General features: G+C 37.1%; 1 protein-coding gene across 6 annotated transcripts in view; it reads right to left on the minus strand.

Moving 5' to 3' along the window:
* CEP126 (centrosomal protein 126) overlaps positions 1 to 24,248 on the minus strand; it is a 100,490-nt gene that overhangs the window by 60,233 nt on the left and 16,009 nt on the right. For all 6 annotated transcript variants that reach the window (XR_004274240.1, XM_032295700.1, XM_032295698.1 and 3 more), the window contains exons 3-4: positions 7,157 to 7,302; positions 3,135 to 3,246 (exon numbers count right to left, since the gene is read on the minus strand). Coding sequence is in view for 4 of the 6 variants with exons in the window: in XM_032295698.1 (XP_032151589.1) it covers positions 3,135 to 3,246; positions 7,157 to 7,302 (258 nt within the window). In the remaining 2 variants the exon portion in view is untranslated. The remainder of the gene's footprint in view (positions 1 to 3,134; positions 3,247 to 7,156; positions 7,303 to 24,248) is intronic.

Genomic DNA, 24,248 nt, shown 5'->3' on the forward strand with positions numbered 1-24,248 from the left:
GTACTTTAGTTCTTTTTTTTTTTTTTGAGACGGAGTTTCGCTCTTGTTACCCAGGCTGGAGTGCAATGGCGTGATCTCGGCTCACCGCAACCTCCGCCTCCTGGGTTCAGGCAATTCTCCTGCCTCAGCCTCCTGAGTAGCTGGGACTACAGACACGTGCCACCATGCCCAGCTAATTTTTTGTAGTTTTAGTAGAGACGGGGTTTCACCATGTTGACCAGGATGGTCTTGATCTCTTGACCTTGTGATCCACCCGCCTCGGCCTCCCAAAGTGCTGGGATTACAGGCTTGAGCCACCGCACACGGCCCTGTACTTTAGTTCTTATACTTCTATTTGATCAACATCCTTAAACTCCTATTTCTTTATGCTACTTCTCTGCAATGTGAAAGCACATTATCTTCATTCTTTCATCTCTCTCATCCTCTCACCACTCAAAACCTTTTATTATCAGATCCATCCTTTCTTCACTATTCAAAATAGTACTGTTCTGGTTTAGGCAGGAAGGATCTATCCCTTTTTCTAGATCATCCCCTGTCCCATCAATAATACATCCTATAGTCCTGCCTCTCTGAATAAGTTTTATTTCCTCAGTGGTCTATGCCTTTCACAACATTGTAACCCTGAACATGTGTAAACCCAACACATGCTTCTCTGATAAATCTTACTCATTCTTTAAGACTACTTTCTACCTTCAATGTTGTACTTCTTTATTACTTTGCTAGTATTTCTGTAACAATCCCCATTATACAGTATTACATGTGTATTATATTGTAAAGACCAACAAACAGTATTATAATGTAATTTCGAACCCTTGCTAGGCAGAGGACTGTATCTCATTCATATGTGTAACCCATGCTAATCAATGTCTAACACAGAATAAGTACTTACAATTTTATCCTACTGTACCTTTCTAGACCGCAATTCTGTAGTTCATCACTTTAATATTCATATATTGAAACATCATAAGATCTCTCAAGGGAAAAGCCATCTATTGGCCGTACATCTCTATTGGCTATTGTCCTATCACTCTTTTACTTTCAGAGTCAAACTAAACCTTTTTGCTTTTCATTTTTCAACTTATTGCAATTTATTTTCTGCCCCCACCACTCCACTGAAATTGGTCTGACAAAAGTTGCCAGTAACTTTTTTGTTGTGAAATACAGTGGATACATTGCTTCTATGCTGGATATTCTCTCTTTGCCCCTCCAGATTCATTTGCCACATTTCTCTACTTGACTCTTCTCCAAGAGACCGAATGATCCCTTGCTCTTTGATTTATGGCTGAGCTTGGCCAGTGGAAGGTACCAGAAAGAGAAAGGAGGGTGACAAAAGAGAGAGGTTTTTGATAATTATTCCTCTGACTTCCTCCCTGCTGGGCTTGGTTTAGCAGTGGCTTACATTTCGCTCCCTATGACCACAGGAGCTGTCCAGGCTCCCTCTTCTACAGTATAGCTCTTTTCAGTTTAGGTCTGTATTGGTAATATCGACTTTGTGTCAGTTCTGGGGTGCTTTACTATCCTTTGTTGGTTTCGTAGTCCCTTAAGCTCTCAGTCACCTCTTTTAAGTGTGCTTTCTGTTTCCTGCCAGGATCCTGACTGATAGACATTATGTATCTGATTCTTGAGAAGCCATTTGATCTCTGTAAACTATTTTTTTCCCATGAAAATTTATCCTTCCCTAGTTTCCGTGATACTGATCTCTCCTAGTCCTACACGAGCCATTCTAGCCATTCTGTTTGCAAGCTTCTTTTCTTTTTCCACTTCCTTAAATGTTGCTGTTCTTCAGTGCTCATCACACACATATTCTCCATGGTTCACCATATCCATTACCTTGGCTTCAAATATATTTAGCCTAAATCTTTCTCTTGAGTTCTAGGCTATATAATTTCTACATTTATTGAAATATCCCCAGCTTTTAATCCATTATCCACAATTGTTCACAATGGATTGGAATAATATGTTTAAAAAGGAAATTTCACCTTATCACTAATTTGCCTAAAATTATTCACTGAGTCCTCTTAAACAGTCAAAATAATGTTTATATTTCCTGGCATACAGATGCATTTATCTCTAAAATCTTGTCTCTAGCAAAGCCATCTGTATTTTGCATTCTATTATCTATACATACTCTTACTCGTAGAGTATATCATGCCTTCGATTGCTCTTGGCTTTTACACATGCCCATCTCTCTGTTTAAAATGCCATCCACTCACTTGTTCCAATTAACTACTAGTTTCTTCGAAGCTTTGCTGAAGAATTCTCTGTTCCATGAGCTCTTTCCTGAACTCTAATTAGGATTGAGAGGATACATTTACTTGTTCCTAGTCCTAATCAAGGGAACTATTGACCACAGATATTCTAAAAATAGAGTAACATTATGCACAGGTAAAATATTAACATAATAGATGCATTTATAGAAATGAATTTTAAATATTATAATTACTCATTTGGTATTATTCTATATTTCTGAAGCACTATTTCACTTATCTTTTAGATTATACCCTAGGGATTATATTTTACAATAATACATACTTCTTTATATCTCCTTACAATTCCTGATTTACTTCTATGCATAAAGTAATGTCAACAAATGTTTGGAATAAATAAATGGAAGATACAGGATGTCTGAGAGTACCCAGTGGTTGATTGGTCCATCCTATTACTTTTAGATGATTCACTTATGCCATCCTGTAGAAGAACCAGGAGACTCTGTAGTCTTTTCAAGACATCCAGGAAAGATTTTCAGTGAGAAAAAAACTATTTCTACCATAAAGTTACTCTTTTTACCTAAATTTATTACAATTCAACATAATTTTCTCTTTTCAGTAAAGGTATCAATATTTTAATCAAAATATCAGTATCAATATTTAAAAAGAGTTTTGATGGTACGTTTCACAAAAAATTATGTAACATACATAGTATTTTGTAACACCAAAGACTTTAGGACAACAAATTGGAATTCTGAACTATTCTTGGAGCAATTTACATTCTACTCTACCTCAATTTAATCTGTGAAAATAAAAGAATAAACTTTAAAACAGAGGTGAGGAGTAACTGATGAAAAGGTTGATAAGCACAGCAACTAGTTATACAATTATTGTAATAATTATGTACAATAATCATAAATTACTTACCTCCAGTGTACTGTTGGTCTATGGGAAAAGGGAAGGTTTGTTTCTGATTTTAAGTTAGATTCCTGAATTTCTGTGAGGGCTTCTTCTAATGGAGGAACTGGTTTTCGGAAAACTAAAGAGATAATAAAGATCAAATAGTACAGAATCACTTTATCTTCAATGGTCTCTTTATATATTATTTAATTGGTCAATGACAAAATATTACTTTAAAACTTTTGTAAAAAGAAAATATTTTCAGAATAGTGTAAATACTTTAAATTTTGACATCCAATTTCCAAAAGAGAATGTGTTACCTCAAAGTTTTCATCACCAATTTTAAGAATATTTATCAGGAGAAAAGAGACTTTGAGAAAGGTCTAGGCTCTTCATCCTGGCATGCAAACTCCCCTATATTTGATCTCCTAGTCCCATAAGTTTCTGACACAATTTATAAATATTCCTATGAAGACAAGGGGAACAACTAAAACACCAACTAACATTTACTGAGCACTGACAGTTACAGGCCTTATTTTTAAGCACTTAATACACATAAACTATTTTAACCCTCACTATGGCCTATGAGGTATGTTTGAGTTTTACAACTGAGGAAACAAAGTCATAAAGAAGGCAAGTAATTTGCTCAAGGTCATATATTATTATGGACACTCATCCATATATTGTCCTGCACAACCTTTAATATAACCCTATGTCCTATATATATCTACTTTCTCAAAGCCTTCCACTGTGCACTTTGGTACTCAACATACTCTATTTTCCCCTACTTCTCTCTAAATATTGTCTTCTCCTTGTTCAAATTGAAACATAGCTGTCTTTTAAGGACATTAATTCTCCTACAGCCCTCTCAAATGGAGACATTATTTTCCTCCCATCATATACTATAAATATATTATACTATCTATACATGGTATCTACAGTATATAATATACTATGAATAACTCAAGGCCTAGGGTGACTTTCTGGCTTTAGCTGTTCATGGGTACTTCAAAACTATTTTCCTCTTTTCTCCTTTAAAACACTAATATGTCATAAGACTTTTCCATTATTACAATATTTCTAATTTACTTAAAATGTTTAAGCAAAAATATTATGTTTTTATGTAAGGATTAGTTCAAATATGAACTCTAGAGACAATATATTTCCCTAATCAACTGGTGATTACATGAAGAAGAATGCAAAGCTATGGGATAGTCTGCTGATATTCGCATCGCAAACGATGCATCTATCAAAGTAATCAATTAATTTAAAAAGTATTTATTGAATGTTTAAAATAAGGGTTTCTGCTAATTTATAGAGGCACTGTTCTCCTTCCTTCTCCCCTCTTCTCCGCCACTTTTTTTTTTTTTTTTTTAAGATGGAGTCTTGCTCTGTCGCTCAGGTTGGAGTGCAGTGGTGTGGTCTCAACTCACTGTGACCTTCACCTCCTGGGTTTTTAAGCAATTCTCCTGCCTCAGCCTCCCAAGTAGTTGGGATTACAGGCACCGCCATCATGCCTGGCTAACTTTTTTATTTTTAGTAGAGACAGGGTTTCATCATGTTGGCCAGGCTGGTCTCGAACTCCTAACCTCAAGTGGTCCACCCACCTCAGCCACTCAAAGTGCTGGGATTACAGGCATGAGCCACCGTGCCTGGCCTCTTTCACCACTCTCAATCAAATTAGTAAATAAATCCTACTGATTATATCTATTTGTTTTTTTGAGACAAGGTCTGCTTCTGTTGCCCAGGCTGGAGTGAGTGGTGTGATCTTGGCTCACTGCAACCTCCGCCTCCTGGGCTCAAGTGATCCTACCACTTCAGTGTCCACAGTAGCTGGGACTACAGGCATGTACCACCATGCTTGGCTAATTTTGTATTGTTTGTAGAGATGGGGTTTCATCATGTTGCCCAGGCTGATCTTGAAGTCGTGAGCTCTTAAGCCATCTGCCTGCCTCGACCTCCCAAAGTGCTGGGATTACAGGCATGAACCACTGCAGCCGGCCACAATTATATTTCTTGAATACAGTATCTTTGACCAGGCACAGTAGCTGATGCCTGTAATCCCAGCACTTTGGGAGGCCAAGGTGGGCACATCACATGAGGTCAGGGGGTCGAGATCAGCCTGGCCAGCATGGTGAAACCCCATCTCTACTAAAAATACAAAAGGTAGCTGGGCATGGTGGCGGGTGCCTGTAATCCCAGCTATTTGGGAGGCTGAGGCAGGAGAATTGCTTGAACCCAGGATGTGGAGGTTGCAGTGGGCCAGGATTGCATTACTGCACTCCAGCCTGGGCGAGAAAAGTGAGACTGTCTCTAAATAAATAAATAAATAAATAAATACAGTATCTCTTATCTCTACATTCAGTGCACTGCTTTAATTTAGGAGCTTAACATCTCTTACCATAATTACTTAAATAATATCCTACTAGTCTACTTACTTCAGTACAAGTCTCTACTTCAGTCTACAGTCCATCTTGTAACTATAATTATCTTTCTAACAAATCTAATTATAGCAGAGCCCTCTAGTTCCCTCCCTAATATCCATTTCCCCTTTTTCACTTGGTAACAGACCCTATACAGTTAGACTTAGCAATATACTCACATTTAAAAAAATGATTTTTCAGACTTCCTTGCAAACAAAGTTGCCAAGCAGAGATCTCAGAGGTGCATCCTTTTTTTCCTGTTCTTTCTTACTGATTAGAACACTGGTATAATGGTTGAGCTCTAGCAGCAACCATATGACCATGATGGTGAGGGTATAAACCATATACTAAAGACGGTTGAGCCAAGAGACAGATGATCCTTCTGTCTCTCAGCTCAGTATAATCATCAAACCAGCTCTGGTTTTCTCCTCAAAACCAGGAGAAAAATAAACTCCTATCACGTTTAAGCTATTGTTGCTTTGCGCAGTTTCACTAGTTGCCCTTATTAACAGTACTATTTATTACTAACACAGCAATGGCTTGTTTCTTGTTAAAAAATACTGTAAGTGGACTGTATTTTGCATAAAGATGAAATTTCTGGCATGACATATAAAGCTCTTTGAGAACTGGCTACCTCTTATTTTTTCTAGCTTCACATCCATTTTTCTTCTCCCCACCCATCCTATGCTTCAGATACACTGAAATACATAATTTATTTGTACAAGCTGTTCCTTTTGCCTGGGATGTCCTTTTATTTTTCTGTCTGTTTCACAATATGCTCATTTGTTAAGATCCGACTTAAGTCATTTTTCCAAGAATGATGTCCTTGATGTCATGACATAGGTTTAGTGTTCTTTCCTCTATGCTTTCATGGCACTTTACACACTCTGCTACCATAGCAATTACCATTATATTATTGACATTGTTTATACTACTCTCATCTCCAGAATAGGTTGTAAAATCTTGAATGGTAGAATGAAATTAGATTTCTCTATATCTCAGCTTAGCCTAAGGCTAAGTACAACACAGTATACCATATGTTTGCTGAATACATAAAGGATCTGCTTGTCACTTTTCTTTATGAAGCTCTGACATATTGTTGTTAGTCTTACTATTTAAGGTATAAAAATGTAGATATAATACAAAAGAACCAACCATAATCATATTTAAATTCTTAACTCGTTCCAGGTCTTTATATTGTTGGATTATATTACTCTATAGACTTTCATTTTGTTCTGCCAGCGTCTCAAATATGAATTTGAACCAAACTGTTAAAAAATGCTAGAATAAATGTGACACTAATTTTCTGAACTCAAAAGTCAAATTTTCTTTGTACTAAGCTACTTACTAAGTCAATTTTAAAAAGACAAAACATTGTAACCAGCTGAAAGTCCAATCAAACTTGTGAGTTTCAGAATTAAACCTAAAAGAGCCAACAAAATATGCTCCAAATTAAACCTAATCAAATGACTATTTTTCATTTGGTTAAAGTGCTTTTACTCAAAAGTCATATTGGTCTTTTTAGTTTGTTTCCACTTCATTTATTTATCATTTTATTGTATACTCAAGTCAAATGAGATTAAAACTTTAATTTTTGTTCTCGTATTATTCTAGAAATTAAGGCACCTGCTTTCCTCCGCTGTGAAAGAGGAATATGGGCACGCTGGAATTTTTCAGTAACTTCTTCAAACTTCTGTCTTCTTTGTTGAAGTATTTGTTCTCTAATTTGGTGTTCTTTTTCTTCTTGTTCTTTTCGTTTCTCCTCAAAAGCTCTATATTTAAGACATAAAGTAGGTAACAGGAATAGGTAGTAAGTTTAGGAAATAGTTTCAAAATGATGCATTTTTATATAATAATGTTTTCATATTTCAAAATTTTACTTAAAAACAAATTTAAATTTTTTTTTAAACAAGCAGTTGGCAAAGACTTACTTCTTTGTAAATGGCAATTTCAGAACTTTATCCAAGTCTCTTGCAACAAAGAGACTTGCAACAAAGAGTCTCCTATGCAGCCCCTTCTAATTTCTGGCAGGTCTGCAAACCTATTCCCACCTCACAAACTGTGCTGTGGAAAAAGCCTTTTCTAAAAAAACTATGCCATTTTCCCTATTGGTGAAAGAAGTAGCTTTGAAAATTATGAGGCATTCAAGAAAATATTGTATATTTTTATTTGTCTTTTGGACCACAAGTTTAAAAGTGGCTGTCATATTAAGTTGGAACTGTGCCAAAAATTCAGAAAATTTACATAAAAATGTGGATTTCCAGTTTCTCTTCAAAATTTGGAAGATCTGGCGAATCTGGGCTCTCAATCACACATGGCTCCAAACACTTGCCCCTAATCCCTGCCATTCTTATTTTTCTTAAATTTCTTATTTATTTCTTATTGCCCTCAGACACTTGAATTTATGTTCTCCAGTTTAAGCTGTACTGTTTCAAAAAATCGATTTTGTCCTTGAAAGACTATGTGTGTGTGTGTGTGTGTGTGTGTGTGTGTGTGTGGTGTATGTGTGTGTATGCACATGTATGTGTGTATGATTCAATAATTATTTGCTAGAAAATGAGAAAAATGAAAAGGCAAGCCTACAAATCACTGGTAGAGAAACTTCCAAAAGGACCTCCTTAGAATGCATGGGGTTAGGAGATGGTTGGTAAAAACTCTTTTAGAATTTTTAGTGCCATAGGTTACTGTTAACCATCTTTCTAAAGACCTCTCCTGGCTAGAATATTATTCTACTCTGAATAGCTAAGATTAAGGGAACTATATATACTTCCAGGTGATAGAGGACTATAGATCTCCAAGTCGTTCAACACATAAGTAGAATGTAGTGATGTAGTGCCAGAGGTGGGGGAGAAGATTTTTTAGTTCCCAAAACAATCTCCTTCGAGAACTTCCCCAGGTCATGATAAGAAGTTGCTTTTACCATTTGATTCAACATATTAGAAGTTGTAGCCAGAGTAAGTAGGCAAGAAAAAAAAAAAGGCATCTGGACTGGAAAGGAAAAAGTAAAATTAACTCTAGTTACAGATGACAAATCTTATATTTAGAAAACCCCAAAGATTCCACAAAAACCAGTACTAATAAATGAATTCAGCTAAGTTGCAGGATACAAAATCAGCACATATAAACCAGCTGCATTTCCATATATGAATAATGAACAATCCAGAAAGGAAATAAAACATTTCAATTTACAATAGCACAAAAATGCTTAGGAATAAACTTAACTAAGATGGTAAAAAACTTATACACCAAAAACTGTAAAACATCACTGCATTTATACTGTAATTATGTAGAAGACACAAATAAATGTAAAGACATACCATGTTCATGAATTAAAATAAAATATTGTTAAGATGTCCACACTACTCAAAGCTATCTTCAGACTCTATTTAATCCCTTCAAAATCCCAATGACATTTTTTTCTTTGCAGAAATAGAAAAATCCATTCTAAAATTTATATGAAATGTCAAGGAACACTGAATAGGCAAAATAATATTTAAAAAAATACCAAAATAGAATGTTTCACCCTTCCTTATTTCAAAGCTTACTACAAATTTATGGTAATCAAAGCAGTATGTTACTGGCATAAAGACAGCCACATAGACTATTGGAAGAGATTGGAGAGCCTGGAAATAAACCCTCTTATATAGGGTCAAATGATTTTCCACAAGGATGCCAAAACCCTCTAACGAGAAAAGGACAATCTTTATAGAAAATAGTGTTGGATACCTAGATACTACAAAACAACAAAGTTGGACTCTTACCTAACAGAACATATAAAAATTACCCCCAAATAGATCAAATATCCAAATATAAAAACTAAAAGAAAACTCAGAACGTAGGAAAAGCTTCATGACATTGGATTTGACAATAATTCCTTGATATGACACTAAAAGCACAAACAAAAGGAAAAATAGATAAGTTGAACTTCATCAAAATTAAAAACTTTTGTGGATCCAAGGACATTATCAACAGAGTGAAAAGGCCACACAGAAAATAAGAGAAAATATTTCCAAATCATATATCTGGTAAGGATTGATATCAAGAACTCCAACAAGTCAACAACAACAAAACAGACTGATTTAAAAATATGGACAAAAGGCTTGAATAGAAATTTCTCTAAAGAAGATAGATACACAAATGCAAACAAACACATGAAAAGACGCTCAATATCATTAATCATTAATGATGTTAAATTGCATTAAGAAAATGCAAGTTAAAACCACTATGAAATGCCACACCACACCCATTAGAATGACTATTATTTAAAAAACAAAACAAAACAAAAAATAAGAACTGTTGGTAAGGATGCAGAGAAACTGAAACTTTTATGCATTGCTGGTAGAAATGTAACATGGTGTAGCACCTGTGGGAACTGGTATGCCAGTTCTTCAAAAAAGTAAACACAGAATTACCAAATAATAAAAGAATTTCACTTTAGGGACTATATCCCAAAGGAATAAAAACAGGGGTTCAAACAGATATTTGTATACCCATTTTTATAGTAACATTATTCATAATAGCCTAAAAGTAGAAGCAACCCAAGTGTCCATAGATGGATGAATGGATAAACAAAATGTGGCATATACATACAATGGAATATTTTTCAGTCTTAGGAAGGAAATTCTGGCACGTGCTATACCTAAATGAACCTTGGAAACATTCTGCTAAGTGAAATAAGCCAGTAACAAAAGGACAAATGTTGTAGGATTTCATTTTAAATGAGGTACCTACAGAATTCAAATTCATAGAGACAGAAAGTAGAATGAGGGTTACCAATTCAAGCTGGTGGGGAGGGTAGCATGGGGAGCTAGTGCTTAATGGGTACAGAATTTCAATTGGGCAATATGAAGTTCTGGAGATGGATAATGATATTGGTTGCACAACAATGTGAATGTACTTAATGTAGTCTGAAGACAGAGAAAACAAAAGTGATTAAATGGAGTCATAATAAAGTATTCTATTTTCTGTTAGGAGGAAGAAACCACAGCTTGCTTAGCAGAAGCTGGTAAAGTCAACTCAAAAAGTCCCAAATTCTACATTCATATACTCTTGAGATTAAGCTCATGTGTCAAGCAGATAATATGAGTGCAGTCCTCTAGTAGCCATAGTCAGTCTCCAAACATAATGTCCAGTGAAGCATGATCATGTAGTTCCCTCCCCTTTAATCATTCTGGCCCTGTGACTTTCTTATTACCAGCAGAATGTTATGGAAGTGATACTGCATGACTTCCCAGCCTAGAAGTTTTGCAGCTTCCAACCTGGTCTTCTGGAATGCTCACTCCAGGAAAATCCAGACCCCATAGAAGAATTTCAGTGACTTTGAGATCGCTGTGCTAAAAAGAAGCCCAAGCTAGCTAACAGGAGAGACAGCATGGTGAAAGATAATTGGCTTGGTTCCAACTGTTCTAGCCTTCTCAGCCCAAGCACAAGACATGTGGCTGAAGAAACCATCATGGATGTCCAAGGAAGTAGAATCTTCAGATAACACCAACCACAGCACAAATCTGAATGCAATAGCATGAGTCTTCCAAGGAAGGATAATCCAGCTCAACCATTCAAGACAGATTTTTAATAAACTGTTTTAAGCTACTACATTTTAAGGTGGTTTGTTATATAGAAGCAAATGACAGAACAGTAACTTTAAGTCAGTATTTTAAAAACCAGTTAACATTTATTTGGTGGACATGGGGAGAAATGTTTATTAACAAAAAGTGTTTACTTTCTTCTTCGTGTTATTTAAAATGGATTACATCCATATATTATATATATGCTTTTCTGAAGAATAAACCTTTTTCTGATCTTAGAAATTAGTGTTTTGACATTAAAATATTCCTAGTAAACAGTACTATGTCATGCATTATTCAGTTTCAGAGTATCAGTGCACTACAACTGCCAACTTAGGCAATTGTCGTCATTATGTTTCATGGCTGATAGTGCAGCATGTAACTGCATAAAACAACTTATACCTATGAATTGTTTAAAACAGAAATGTCTGTTCCAGGATTTTAAAAAATACAATAGTACAATTTTTTTTGTACTATTGAATTTTTCTTCTAGAGCACCATCTACTTCACTGGTAATGAGAACAATTTACATTATTTAGTTAGTGATGTTTCAGTTATCCTTACAGATTTGTTTCCTTGGCAAATAATTTGATAATCTGTCCTTTAATACGGCTGATATGGAGCTAACTCTAGACAAAACGGTGTATCTGAGAGTTGGTTTGAGAAATCCATGGCTGCCTAGGTGTTCAGGGGAATTTGTTAAATAGTAAGTTTATAAGCCTTCCTTTAATTACAGTATTTGAAGTTGTTCAGTAATATCTTGTATTTAAGTCATCAAAGAAGACACTAAACATTTATGTCATATGTCAGACACTTATAAAAACAAGGAAACAAAAGTTACTTGTTTAATATTTCAAAACAGGCAACATGAATTAACAACCATCTCATTGGTACTGAGTGAAATCATGGTAAACTAAATTATTAGCTTGCAAGTAGGGTAAAATCTCAGCCCTTCATAGTTTCTGACTTGGCACTTGCTAGAATGGACACAAAGTAAGACCCAATTACAAATATACAAAGGCTGAAGGCAAAAGCTTGAGAAATTTGACTACATTAATATCAGATGAAATTTCTATGTATATTAATATCAGACAAATTTCTTAGAGTGCTGCTAACATTAGACTTTATGAAATGGAGTATTACTAGAGATAAAAGACAACATTTCATAATGATAGAAAGGTCAATTCATCAGGAAGACACAAAAATGATATAGACATATGAACCTAATAATAGACCTTCAAAATACATGAAGCAAACATGGAACTAAAGATAGAAATGGAAAAATCCACAATCCTAGCTGCATATTGTAACATCCTTTCTTAGTAACAGAACAACTGGACAAAAGTGTCAGTAAGAATATAGAATATTTGAACAAAACTATCAACTATGTCAATCTAGTTGATATTTATAGAACAGTAACAATTTATACCGAACAATAATAACACACAGTCTTTTCAAGTATATCATAAAAATCTTACGTTGAGCCATAAAAGAAATGTTAATCAATTTCATAAGATTTAAATCTTACAGAGGATGTTCTTTGACCTTCTTTGACCAAAATACATTTATATTAGAAATCAATTACAATATCTAGGAAAGCTCCAAGTAACTGGAAATAAAAGGAAAAACATGAAAACAGTGTTCTAAGTAGACCATAGATCAAAGAAAAAATCTAAAGAGAAGTAAAAAAACATTTTGAATGACATAAAAATGAAAATACAGTATATTGGATTTGTTAAATGCAGTTTAAAAAGTGTTTGGAAGAAAATTTATAATTTTATTTTATTTTTAATTTTTTTGTAGAGATGACAGTCTTGATTTGTTGCTTAGGCTGGTCTTGACTCCTGGCCTTAAGAAATCCTCCTACCTTGGCTTCCCAAAGTTCTGGGATTACAGTGAGTCACCGCGCTTGGCCAATTTATAATTTTAAATGCTATATCAGACAAGAGGAAAGGTTTAAAATCAACGATGTCAGTTTCCACCTTAATAAGATAGAAGATGAGCAAATTTATCCTAAAGAAGAATCTAATAAAAAGAAAATAAACTGATGAAATAGTAAACAAAAAAAAAATAGAGAAAACACAGACAAGTTGTTGGAAAATGTTAAGAACATTGATAAACTCTTCGCAAGAACAATAAAGAGAAAAAGGGAAAACAAAAGTTAATAATATCATGAACACAAGATACTACAAGAATATCACTACAAATACCACAGGCCTTAAAAAATAATAGGAGACTATTACAAACAACTTTATGCTAATAAATTCAACAACTTAGGTAAAACTGACCAATTTCTTAAAAAAAAACTACTTTCCAAAACTAACACAAAAGAAAATAAAATATGAAAATCTGTACACATTAATAAAATTTAATTTATAATTAACAAGTTTCCCACAAAAAACCTCTAGGTTCAGATATAATTTTTTTTCATCAAACATTTAAAAGAGAAATAACAATCATATACAACCTTTTTCAAAATATAGAGGTGAAGAAAATACTCCCTACCATGTTTTATAAGGTCAGCATAACTATGATTCCAAAACCCAATAAACACATTACAAGCAAAGAAATTTATAGACCAATATCTCTCATTGCATTACACAAAAGTCCTTCAAAAAATACAGGCTAAACGTCCCTAATTCACAAATACAAAATCTGAAATGCTGCAAAATTTGAAACTTTTGAGCACTGACATGAAGACTGAAAGCCTGCCTTTGGTTGCTGTTGCTGTTGTCTGACAGCTGACACAGTATTCTGATGATGCTACTATACTGCTTCATTACCCTGAACACATTTTTTTTTTCATTGTGTTAATGTTATACATCACATTTTTAACTTTTAAGTAGTTAAGTGTGAATAAATATAAGAAAATGATTGCTTATCACATAGATTCAGACTCAGGAATGGTGATGATGACCAAACAACCAGAGATTGTCCATGTAGATGGCTAAGATAATGCCACTTTTGCTTTTTTGATGGTTCAATGTACACAAACTTGGTTTCATGCACAAAATTATTTAAAAATATTACATAAAATTACCTTTAGGTTATGTATACAAGGTGTATATCAAACATAAATGAATTTCATGCTTAGACTTGAGTCCCTTTCCCAAAGTAACTCATTATACATATGCAAATATTCTAAAAGTCCAAAAAAAATTAAAATCCATAATACTTCTAGTTCCAAGCATTTCAGGTAACAGGTACTCAATCTGCATTAGCAAATAAAATCGAGCAATATATAAAAATAAGACAGCATTACCAAAGTAAGGTTAACCATGGAATGCAAAATTAATTAGTGCATTTCACCATATTGACAAAAAAGAGGAAAGCTATATAATCATCAAAATAGTTGCAGAAAAAGTATGTGACAATATTCAGTGCACATTTGTAAGAATTCTCAGCAAACTAGGAATGAGAGGAAACTTCCTCAGTCTGATGGAGGGTACCTACCCAAATTCTCTGGCTAGTAGCGTAATGTTGAAATAGTAAATACTTCTCACAAAAGCTAGAAGCAAAGAGGCTTACTCATACTACTTCTATTCCCCAATTGCATTGGAAGTCCCAGAAAGTTCACTGAGGCCACAAAAAAGTAAAAGCCATACTGATTAGAAAGACAGACATTAAATTTTCTCGATCTGCAAATGACATAATTATATAACTAGAAAATCATAAGAAATATATAAAATATATTTACACCTATGATACAGCTAAAATTAAAAAGACTACCTGGGAAGGTTATAAAGCCACTGTGACTCACATGCATTGCTGGTGGGTGTGTGAAAAAGGTCAGCCCTTTTGGAAAACGGTTTCACACCTTCTTATATGGTTAAACATACATATACCCTAAGACTCAGCAATTCTACTTTTAATTTACTCAGAACAAATGTATATCCTCAAAAAGATTTCCTACTTATGGATTCTCTCATGTTTTACCATTTTGGGTTGAATTATCTTTCCGCCAGCAGCTTTATTGCTAGCCCCAAATTAGAACAACCCAATGCCTATCAATAGGAGAACAGATAAATAAATTGATATATTTTGATAATGGAATACCGCACAACAATAAGAATAACATGAAAAATTACCTCTGATGATAGAAATTATAACAGTGGTTGCTATGAAGGGCGGAGATTGGCTGCAAGAAGTTTGAGGGTATATTCTGAGGAATGATAATGATAGACTAGGGAGTGCGAAGCTCAGTTTGAACAGAAGTGAGAACATGAGGAATGGGATTAACAGAAAAAGGGTAATAAGATAAATGGATTGGAGGGCGTGGTAGTGCCTTAAAACTGATGAATTCAGAGGAAATGACATGGAAAACAGGGGATATAGATCAGAGATTGAGATGACTGAAACTGAGATTTTGGAGGTGATGGAGTAATTGGTAATAGTTGAGGTGATGTGCCATTGAATGGGTGAAGTTCAAGAAAATGAGAGACCACTAGGTTGGATGGATGGCCTGTGCAGACATTAAAATCACAAAGAATGATTGTTAAAATTGTGGTAGGGAGGCTAAAACTTGCCAAGTTGCTAAAACTTTCAAGGAATGACACAGAGGATCTATAGATGACTGCAGTAAGGAAAAGTAGGGTAAGCAGTATATTTTGATGGCATGTGCTTTAAGATACTTGGAGGATTCTGGAGAAAAGGAAGAGCAATGGCCAGAAATGACAACAAAGAGCAAAGATGACACTTTGTCCTTTGTATCTATCTACGAGTGTCTTCACGCTTACTATGACATCACCTTTTACCTCCCTCTCACAACCTTTATCATAGAGAAAAACAGAACCTGTAAGCAGAGAGCTTATCACATATCTAAAAAATTACTTCATCCATGTTTTCCTCAACTTGGGGTTCTAGGAACAATTTCTAGCATAATCACATACCTTCAATTACTTTAAGTGTTAATTTTTTGGGGGATCTTGGGAGTGAAAGTTTCCCATGTTTATTTTCTTCCCAAAGGCACTGTGCATGTGAGCATTTATATGATTGGCGTTTATATTTTGGATAGAGGGATACTGTCAGGGTGCTAGAGACTGATTTGAAAAAAAAGTTTGGGAGAAGGCTGCTGACAAAGTAAAGTTTGTCATTACATATAAGGTGACCTGCAAAAATAATAATCATTCATTACAAGTGCTTAGTATGGTCAGACATTGCAAATGCTAAGTACTTTATACGTATTACTTTATTTTATCCCACATTTCTCTGAGGTAAGCAATTTACAGACAAAAACCATGAATCTTAAAGAGGTTAAGTAACTTGTGCAAGGTCACACAACCATTAAGTGGAAGAATTGGGAGTCTAAACTAGGCAGCCTGATTTTGCCTGGTTTTAAATGAGTACACACTATGCGACAACCTTTTTGTAATTTTTCTCTTCAAAGCACTTCAATCTCCAACTTCCACATATAACACAAATTTGTTTTCCCATGGAATCCTAAGCTTAACCTTACCATAGGATTTATCTCACTAAATTGTACTTATTTACTTTTCTGCATTGCTTACCAGACTCTAAGTATCATAAGTTCAGTATATATGTCAGCACATAACATAGGGCTTGAAACACGGCAGCAAGCAAAAGCATTGTCAAATGAAAGAATTAATTGCATTTTAACTGTCTGTCCTCCCCATCATACTCTCTAAGTTCACCGAGTGCACAGACTGAAATTTTAATTTCTGGAATTCCTGTTCCTAACACAATGCTTTACACCTGGTAGATGCTTAATAAATAATTGCTTAATAAATGTTTGACCATATTTCAACTTCAAATATAATCAGAGCACTTTTAAAAGCAGTTATCTACTATTTTTATCTAATAATATATCTATTCAGGACATAAAAGTAAATAAAACAGATATAGTTTATCCAGTTATTTATTATCTAGTAAGGCAAGCTAAGAAAATCAAGTAAACAAAGAATTACTGATTGTCATAATTGCTAGGAAGTAAAGAAACTCTAGTTTGAGATAGGGAGCCAGGGGAACCCACTTTAAATAGGGTAAACAGGGAATAGTTCTCTGGAGATGTGATATTTAAGCTAAAAAACTCCAAATACACAGGGGCAAATCATCTTAAAAATGGGGAAAAAGGGGGGGTGTGCCAAGATGGCTGAGAGGAGGCAACACCGGAGTGCAGCTCGCAGGGAATAAGACACAGAGGGCTAGAGGACTTCATGATTCCAAGTGAGGTGCTGGATTCTCTTCAGTGGGACTAGTAGGGCACTAAAAATAGACCAGAGAAAGAGCTGCAGGGAGAGAGCCAGCCGGGGAGAGCCGACCAGGGAGGGTGAATGGGAGACAGGGCAGGGTGTGTCCCCACCTGGAACGTGCAGCCAACTTGGAGGGTCAGGGACTTCACCCCCGTGGTGCTCTGATTTGGATCCTGTGCTTACCTCATCCCTCATGCAACCCACAGTCCCACAACGGCCCCACCAGGCAGAGGCGCCCTGGGTTGTCCATGCAATGGCAACTGAAGGTGCAGCAAACTGTTGGCCGAAGTTTGGACTAACGCCAGGGGGAGCGACCCATACCACAGAAAGAGGGAGAGTTGAAAGCAGGGAAACAGGCCATAAGGCCTGGCAGGCCCTACAACCGCAAAACTCATACTGAAGCCTGCATGCTAGAGAGCTTGGCAGCAAATACAAGTTTGACCCCAACCAGGAAGAGCAATCTAGGGGAAGGAGAGACGCCATTGGGAAGGGGAAGCTAATCTCACTTGCAAAGGAACTCCAGGGAAGGACTACCAACCCAGCAAACTGACTGAATCTGAGACAGCCCAGCAGCGCCTCTACAGGCCAAAAAAGATATAGTTCCAACCTCAAAGGACGTCCACTTAGAGGTTCCTCCTGAAATCACCAACTTCAAAGATCAAAGGGAGATAAATCCACAAAGATGGGAAGAAACCAATGCAAAAAGGATGAAACCATCAAAGACCAGAACACCTCTTCCCCTCCCAGGGAGCACAACTCCTCACCATCAACAGAACAAAACAAGACAGAGAATGAGTTTGATGAATTGACAGAAGCAGGCTTTAGAAGGTGGGTAATAACAAACTTCTCTGAATTAAAAGACCATGTTCTAACCCAATGCAAAGAAACTATGAACCTTGAAAAAAGGTTTCACGAAATGCTAACTAGAATAACCAGCTTAGAGAAGAACATAAATGACTTGATGGAGCTGAAAAACACAGCACAAGAACTTCACAAGGCATACACAAGTTTCAACAGCTGAATTGATCAAGCAGAAGAAAGGATATCAGAGATGGAAGATCAATCAATGAAATAAAATGAGAAGGCAAGATTAGAGAAAAAAGAGTGAAAAGAAATGAACAAAACCTCCAAGAAATATGGGATTATGTGAAAAGACCTAATCTACACTTGATCGGCATACCTGAATGTGATGGGAAGAATGAATCCAAGTTGGAAAACACTCTTCAGGATATTATCCAAGAGAACTTCCCCAACCTAACAAGGCAGGCCAACATTCAAATCCAGGAAATACAGAGAACACTGCAAAGATATTCCTCAAGAAGAGCAACCCCAAGGTACATAATCGCCAGATTCACCAGGGTTGAAAGGAAGGAAAAAATCCCAAGGGCAGCCAGAAAGGTCCAGTCGCCCATCAAGGAAAGACCATCAGACTCACAGTGGATCTCTCAGCAGAAACCCTACCAGCTAGAAGGGAGTGGGGGCCAATATTCAATATTCTTAAAGAAAAGAACTTTCAACCCAGAATTTCATATCCGGCCAAACTAAGCTTCATAAGTGAAGGAGAAATAAAATCCTTTATGGACATGTAATTGCTGAGGGATTTCGTCACTACAACACCCGCCTTACAACAGCTACTGAAGGAAGTACTAAATATGGAAAGGAACAACCAGTACCAGCCACTGCAAAAACATACCAAATGGTAAAGAAAAATGACACAATGAAGAAACCATGTCAACTAACGGGTGAAACAACCAGCCAGTAACAAAATGGCAGGATCAAATTCAAACATAACAATATTAACATGAATGTAAATGTAAATGTAAATTTAGGAATGCCCCAATCAGAAGACACAGAGTGGCAAATTGGATAAAAAGTCAAGACCCATTGGTGTGCTGTATTCAGGAGACCCATCTCACATGCAAAGACTCACAGAGACTCAAAATAAAGGGATGGAAGAAGGTTTACCAAGCAAATGGAGAGCAAACAACAGTAGGGGTAGCAATTCTAGTCTCTGATAAAATGGACTTTACACCAACAAAGATCAAAAGAGACAAAGAAGGGCATTATATGATGGTAAAAGGATCAATGCAACAGGAAGAGCTCATTAAATATATATGCACCCAATGCAGGAGCACCCACATACAAAAAGCAAGTTCTTAATGACCGACAAAGAGACTTAGACTCCTGCACAATATTAGTAGGAGACTTTAACACTTCATTGACAATATTGGACATATCAACAGGACAGAAGGTCAACAAAGATATCCAGGACTTGAATGCAGATCTGAACCAACTGAACCTAATAGACATCTACAGAACTCTCCACCCCAAATCCACAGAATACACATTCTTCTCAGCATCACATCACACTTACTCTAAAATTGACCACATACTTGGAAGTAAATCACTCCTCAGCAAATACAAAAGAACAGAAATCATAACAAACAGTCTCTCAGATCACAGCGCAATCAAATTAGAACTCAGGATAAAGAAAAGCACTCAAAACTGCACAATCACATGGAAATTGAATAACTTGCTCCTGAATGATGATGGATAAACAACGAAATGAAGGCAGAAATAAAAATGTTCTTCGAAACCAATGAGAATGAAGACACAATGTACCAGAACCCTATGGGACACATTTAAAGAAGTGTCTAGAGGAAAATTTATAGCAATAAATGCCCACATGAGAAACAAGGAAAGATCTAAAATTGACACCCTATTATCAAAACTGAAAGAGCCAGAAGAGCAAGATTAAAAAAAACTCAATAGCAGGCAGAAGACAAGAAATAACTAAGATCAAAGCAGAACTTAAGGAGATAGAGATACAACCCTTCAAAAAATTAATAAATCCAAAAGCTGGTATTTTGAAAAGATCAACAAAATAGACCGCTAGTTACACTAATAAAAAAGAAAAGAGAGAAGAATTGAATAGATGCAATAAAAAACGATAAAGGGGAGATCACCACCGATTCCACAGAAAAACAAACTACCATCAGAGATGACTACAAACAGCTCTATGCACATAAACCAGGAAATCTGAAAGAAATGGATAAATTCCTCAAACTTGCACACTCCCAAGACTAAGCCAGGAAGAAGTTGAAACCCTCAATAAACCAATAACAAGGTCTAAAGTCGAGGCAGCAATTAATAGCCTACCGAACAAAAAAGTCCTGGTCCAGACAGGTTCACAGCTGAATTCTACCGATACACAAAGAGGAGCTGGTACCATTCCTGTTGAAACTATTCCAAACAATACAAAAAGAGGAAATTTTCCCTAACTCTTTCTATGAGACTAACATCATCCTGATACCAAAATCTGGCAGAGACACAACTAAAAAAGAAAACTAGAGGCCAATATCCGTGATGAACATTGATGTAAAAATCTTCAATAAAATGCTGGCAAACCGAATCCAACAGCACATCAAAAAGCTTATTCACCATGATCAAGTAGGCTTCATTCTGGGGATGCAAAGCTGGTTCAATGTACACAAATATATAAACATAATCCACCACATAAACAGAACAAAAGACAAAAACCACATAATTATCTCAATAGATACAGAGAAGGCCTTTGACAAAATTCAACAGCATTTATACCAAAAACTCTCAATAGGGATTGATCCAAGATGGCCGTTTAGGAACAGCTCAGGATTGCAGCTCCCAGTGAAAACACAGAGGGTGAGTGGACGCTGCATTTTTATTGCCCACAGACTAGGAAATTCCAAGGTGGAGGAGCTCCACAGGTCACCAGCGCAGCTGCTTCAGCCAGCGTGGCTGTGGTGGCCCACGCCACTGCTTTGCCCCGCGCGGCTGCTTTGTTGGCGCCCCGGAACAGCAGTTCTCTGTACAAAATACACCGGTCCGGGTGCCCTTTTGGCTGACGATTGGAGCCATGGGAAGTCGCCCATTTCGTCTGTTTAACAAGGGGACTGAGCAGGGAACCAGGACAGTAGATTCCAGGGCAAAAAAAGCGTAACAAATCTCAGTGCCGCTGTTTAAGCCAGCGCAGTGACTTGTGGCAGGGGAAAACACACAGACCCCCAGCGCCTCTTCAACAGGCGACTGGAACACCAACTTAAAAAAAAAAAAAGGCTCTGAGGCAGGGAGCCAGGCGATCAGGCTCAGCTGGTCCCACCCCCACAAAAGAACAGCAATCAGAAACTCTCTGGATTGAGAGTTTCACTGCAAGGGCAGCTGAACCCGGGACGGTCCACCTCTGTGGGGGAGGGGCGACTGCCATTACCGAGGCAGCCCGCCACTACAGAGGTAGTCAGCCAATGCTGGGGCAGCCCGCCGTTGCCAAGGCAACCCGCCATTGCTGGGGCAGCCCGCTGTTGCCAAGGCAACCCACCACTACAGAGAGACTCTGCCTCAACAGAGGCGGGCCACCCTTGCCGAGGCAGATCTAACCACACCCATATAAACAGGACTGCAGGGAAGTTCACTCAGCAGCTGGGCAGAGCCCACAGCAGCTCAGCAAAGCCTCCACAGGCAGACAGTGACCCGGCTGCCTTCTTGCTGGGCAGGGCAGCTCTGAAGGGAAAAAAAAGAAGGCAGCATCATAATGGAAACTCATAAAGCCCTAAATCCCTGGGACAGAGCACCTGAGAACAAAAAGCAGTTTATGAGTTCTGCTGCAGCAGACCTAAACGTACCTGCCCAGCAGCTCTGAATGAACAACGGAGCTCACAGCTCAGCATTTGAGCTCCTATAAAGAAGAGACCGTCTCCCCAAGCAGCTCCCTGACCCCTGTATATCCAAAGAGCCACCTCATAAAGGAGAGATCAGATTGACACTTGGCAGGTATCCTTCTGGGACAAAGATAGCAGAAGAAGAAAACTGGTAACAACCCTTACTGTTCAGCAGCAGCTGCAGGTGATCCCCAGGCAAGCAGGGCCTGGAGTGGACCTCGGCAGACCTACAGCAGAGGGGCCAGACTGCCAGAAGGAAAACCAAGAAAGAGAAATAACCTCATCATCAACAAACAGAACGTCCACTCAGAGACCTAATCTGAAAGCCAGCAACTACAAAGACGACAGGTGGATAAATCCATAAAGTTGGGAAGAAACCAGCGCAAAAAGGATGAAAACACCCGAAACCAGAACACCTCTCCTCCTACAAGGGATCACAACTCCTCACCAGCAAGAAAACAAGGTTGGATGGAGAACGAGTGTGATGAAATGACAGAATCAGACTTCAGAAGGTGGGTAGTAAGAAATCTCTGTGAACTAAAAGAACATGTTCTAACCCAATGCAAAGAAACTAAGAACCTTGAAAAAAGATTTGAGGAAATGCTAACGAGAATGGACAAAATAGAAAGGAATATAAGTGAATTGATGGAGCTGAAAAACACAACACGAGAACTTCCCGAAGCATGCACAAGTATCAACAGCCGAATTGACCAAGCAGAAGAAAGGATATCAGAGGTCGAAGATCAACTCAATGAAATAAAACAGGAAGGCAAGAGTAGAGAAAAAAGGGTAAAAAGGAATGAATAAAGTCTCCAAGAAATGTGGGACTATGTGAAAAGGCCTAATCTACGTTTGATAGGCGTACCTGAATGTGACGAAGAGAATGAATACAAGCTGGAAAATACTCTTCAGGATATTATCCAGGAAAACTTCCCCAACCTAGCAAGGCAGGCCAATATTCAAGTCCAGGAAATACAAAGAACACCACAAAGATATTTATCAAGAAGAGCAACCCCAAGGCACATAATCTTCAGATTCACCAGGGTTGAAATGAAAGAGAAAACACTAAGGGCAGCCAGAGAGAAAGGTTGGGTTACCCACAAAGGGAAGCCCATCAGACTCACAGCAGATCTCTCAGCAGAAACCCTACAAGCCAGAAGAGAGTGGGGGCCAATATTCAACATCCTTAAAGAAAAGAACTTTCAACCCAGAATCTCCTATCCAGCCAAACTAAGCTTCATAAGTGAAGGAAAAATAAAATCCTTTGTGAACATGCAAGTACTCAGAGATTTCATCACCACCAGTCCAGCTTTACAAGAGCTCCTGAAAGAGGCTCTACACATATAAAGGAACAACCAGTGCCAACCACTCCAAAAACATGCCAAATGGTAAAGAGAATCAACACAGTGAAGAATCTGTGTCAACTAACGGGCAAAAGAGCCAGCTAGCACAAAAATGGCAGTATCAAATTCACACATAACAATATTAACCCTAAATGTAAATGGACTAAATGCCCCAATCAAAAGACACAGACTGGCAAATTGGATAAAAAGACAAAACCCATCGGTGTGCTGTATCCAGGAAACCCATCTCACATGCAAGGATACACAAAGGCTCAAAAGAAAGGGATGGAGAAAGATTTACCAAGCAAATGGAGAGCAAAAAAAAGCAGGAGTTGCAATTCTCATCTCTGATAAATTAGACTTTAAAGCAACAAAGATCAAAAGAGACAAAGAAGGACATTACATAATGGTAAAAGGATAAATACAACAAGAAGAGCTAACGATCCTAAATATATACGCACCCAATACAGGAGCACCCAGATACATAAGGCAAGTTCTTAATGACTTACAAAGAGACTTAGACACCCACACAATTATAGTGGGAGACTTTAACACACCATTGTCAATATTAGACAGATCAACCAGACAGAAAATTAACAAGGACATCCAGGACTTGAACTCAGACCTGGACCAAGCAAACCTAATAGACATTTACAGAACTCTCCACCCCAAAGCCACAGAATATACATTCTTCTCAACACCACATCACAAGTACTCTAAAATTGACCACATAATTGGGAGTAAATCACTCCTCAGCAAATGCAAAAGAATGGAAATCATAACAAACAGTCTATCAGACCACAGTGCAATCAAGTTAGAACTCAGAATTCAAAAACTAACCCAGAACTGCACAGCTTCATGGAAACTGAACAACTTGCTCTTGAATGTTGACTGGATAAACAATGAAA

The sequence above is a fragment of the Sapajus apella genome, unplaced genomic scaffold (assembly GCF_009761245.1).
Source record: "Sapajus apella isolate SASKATOON/1434 unplaced genomic scaffold, GSC_monkey_1.0 scaffold34, whole genome shotgun sequence".
Taxonomy (NCBI): domain Eukaryota; kingdom Metazoa; phylum Chordata; class Mammalia; order Primates; family Cebidae; genus Sapajus; species Sapajus apella.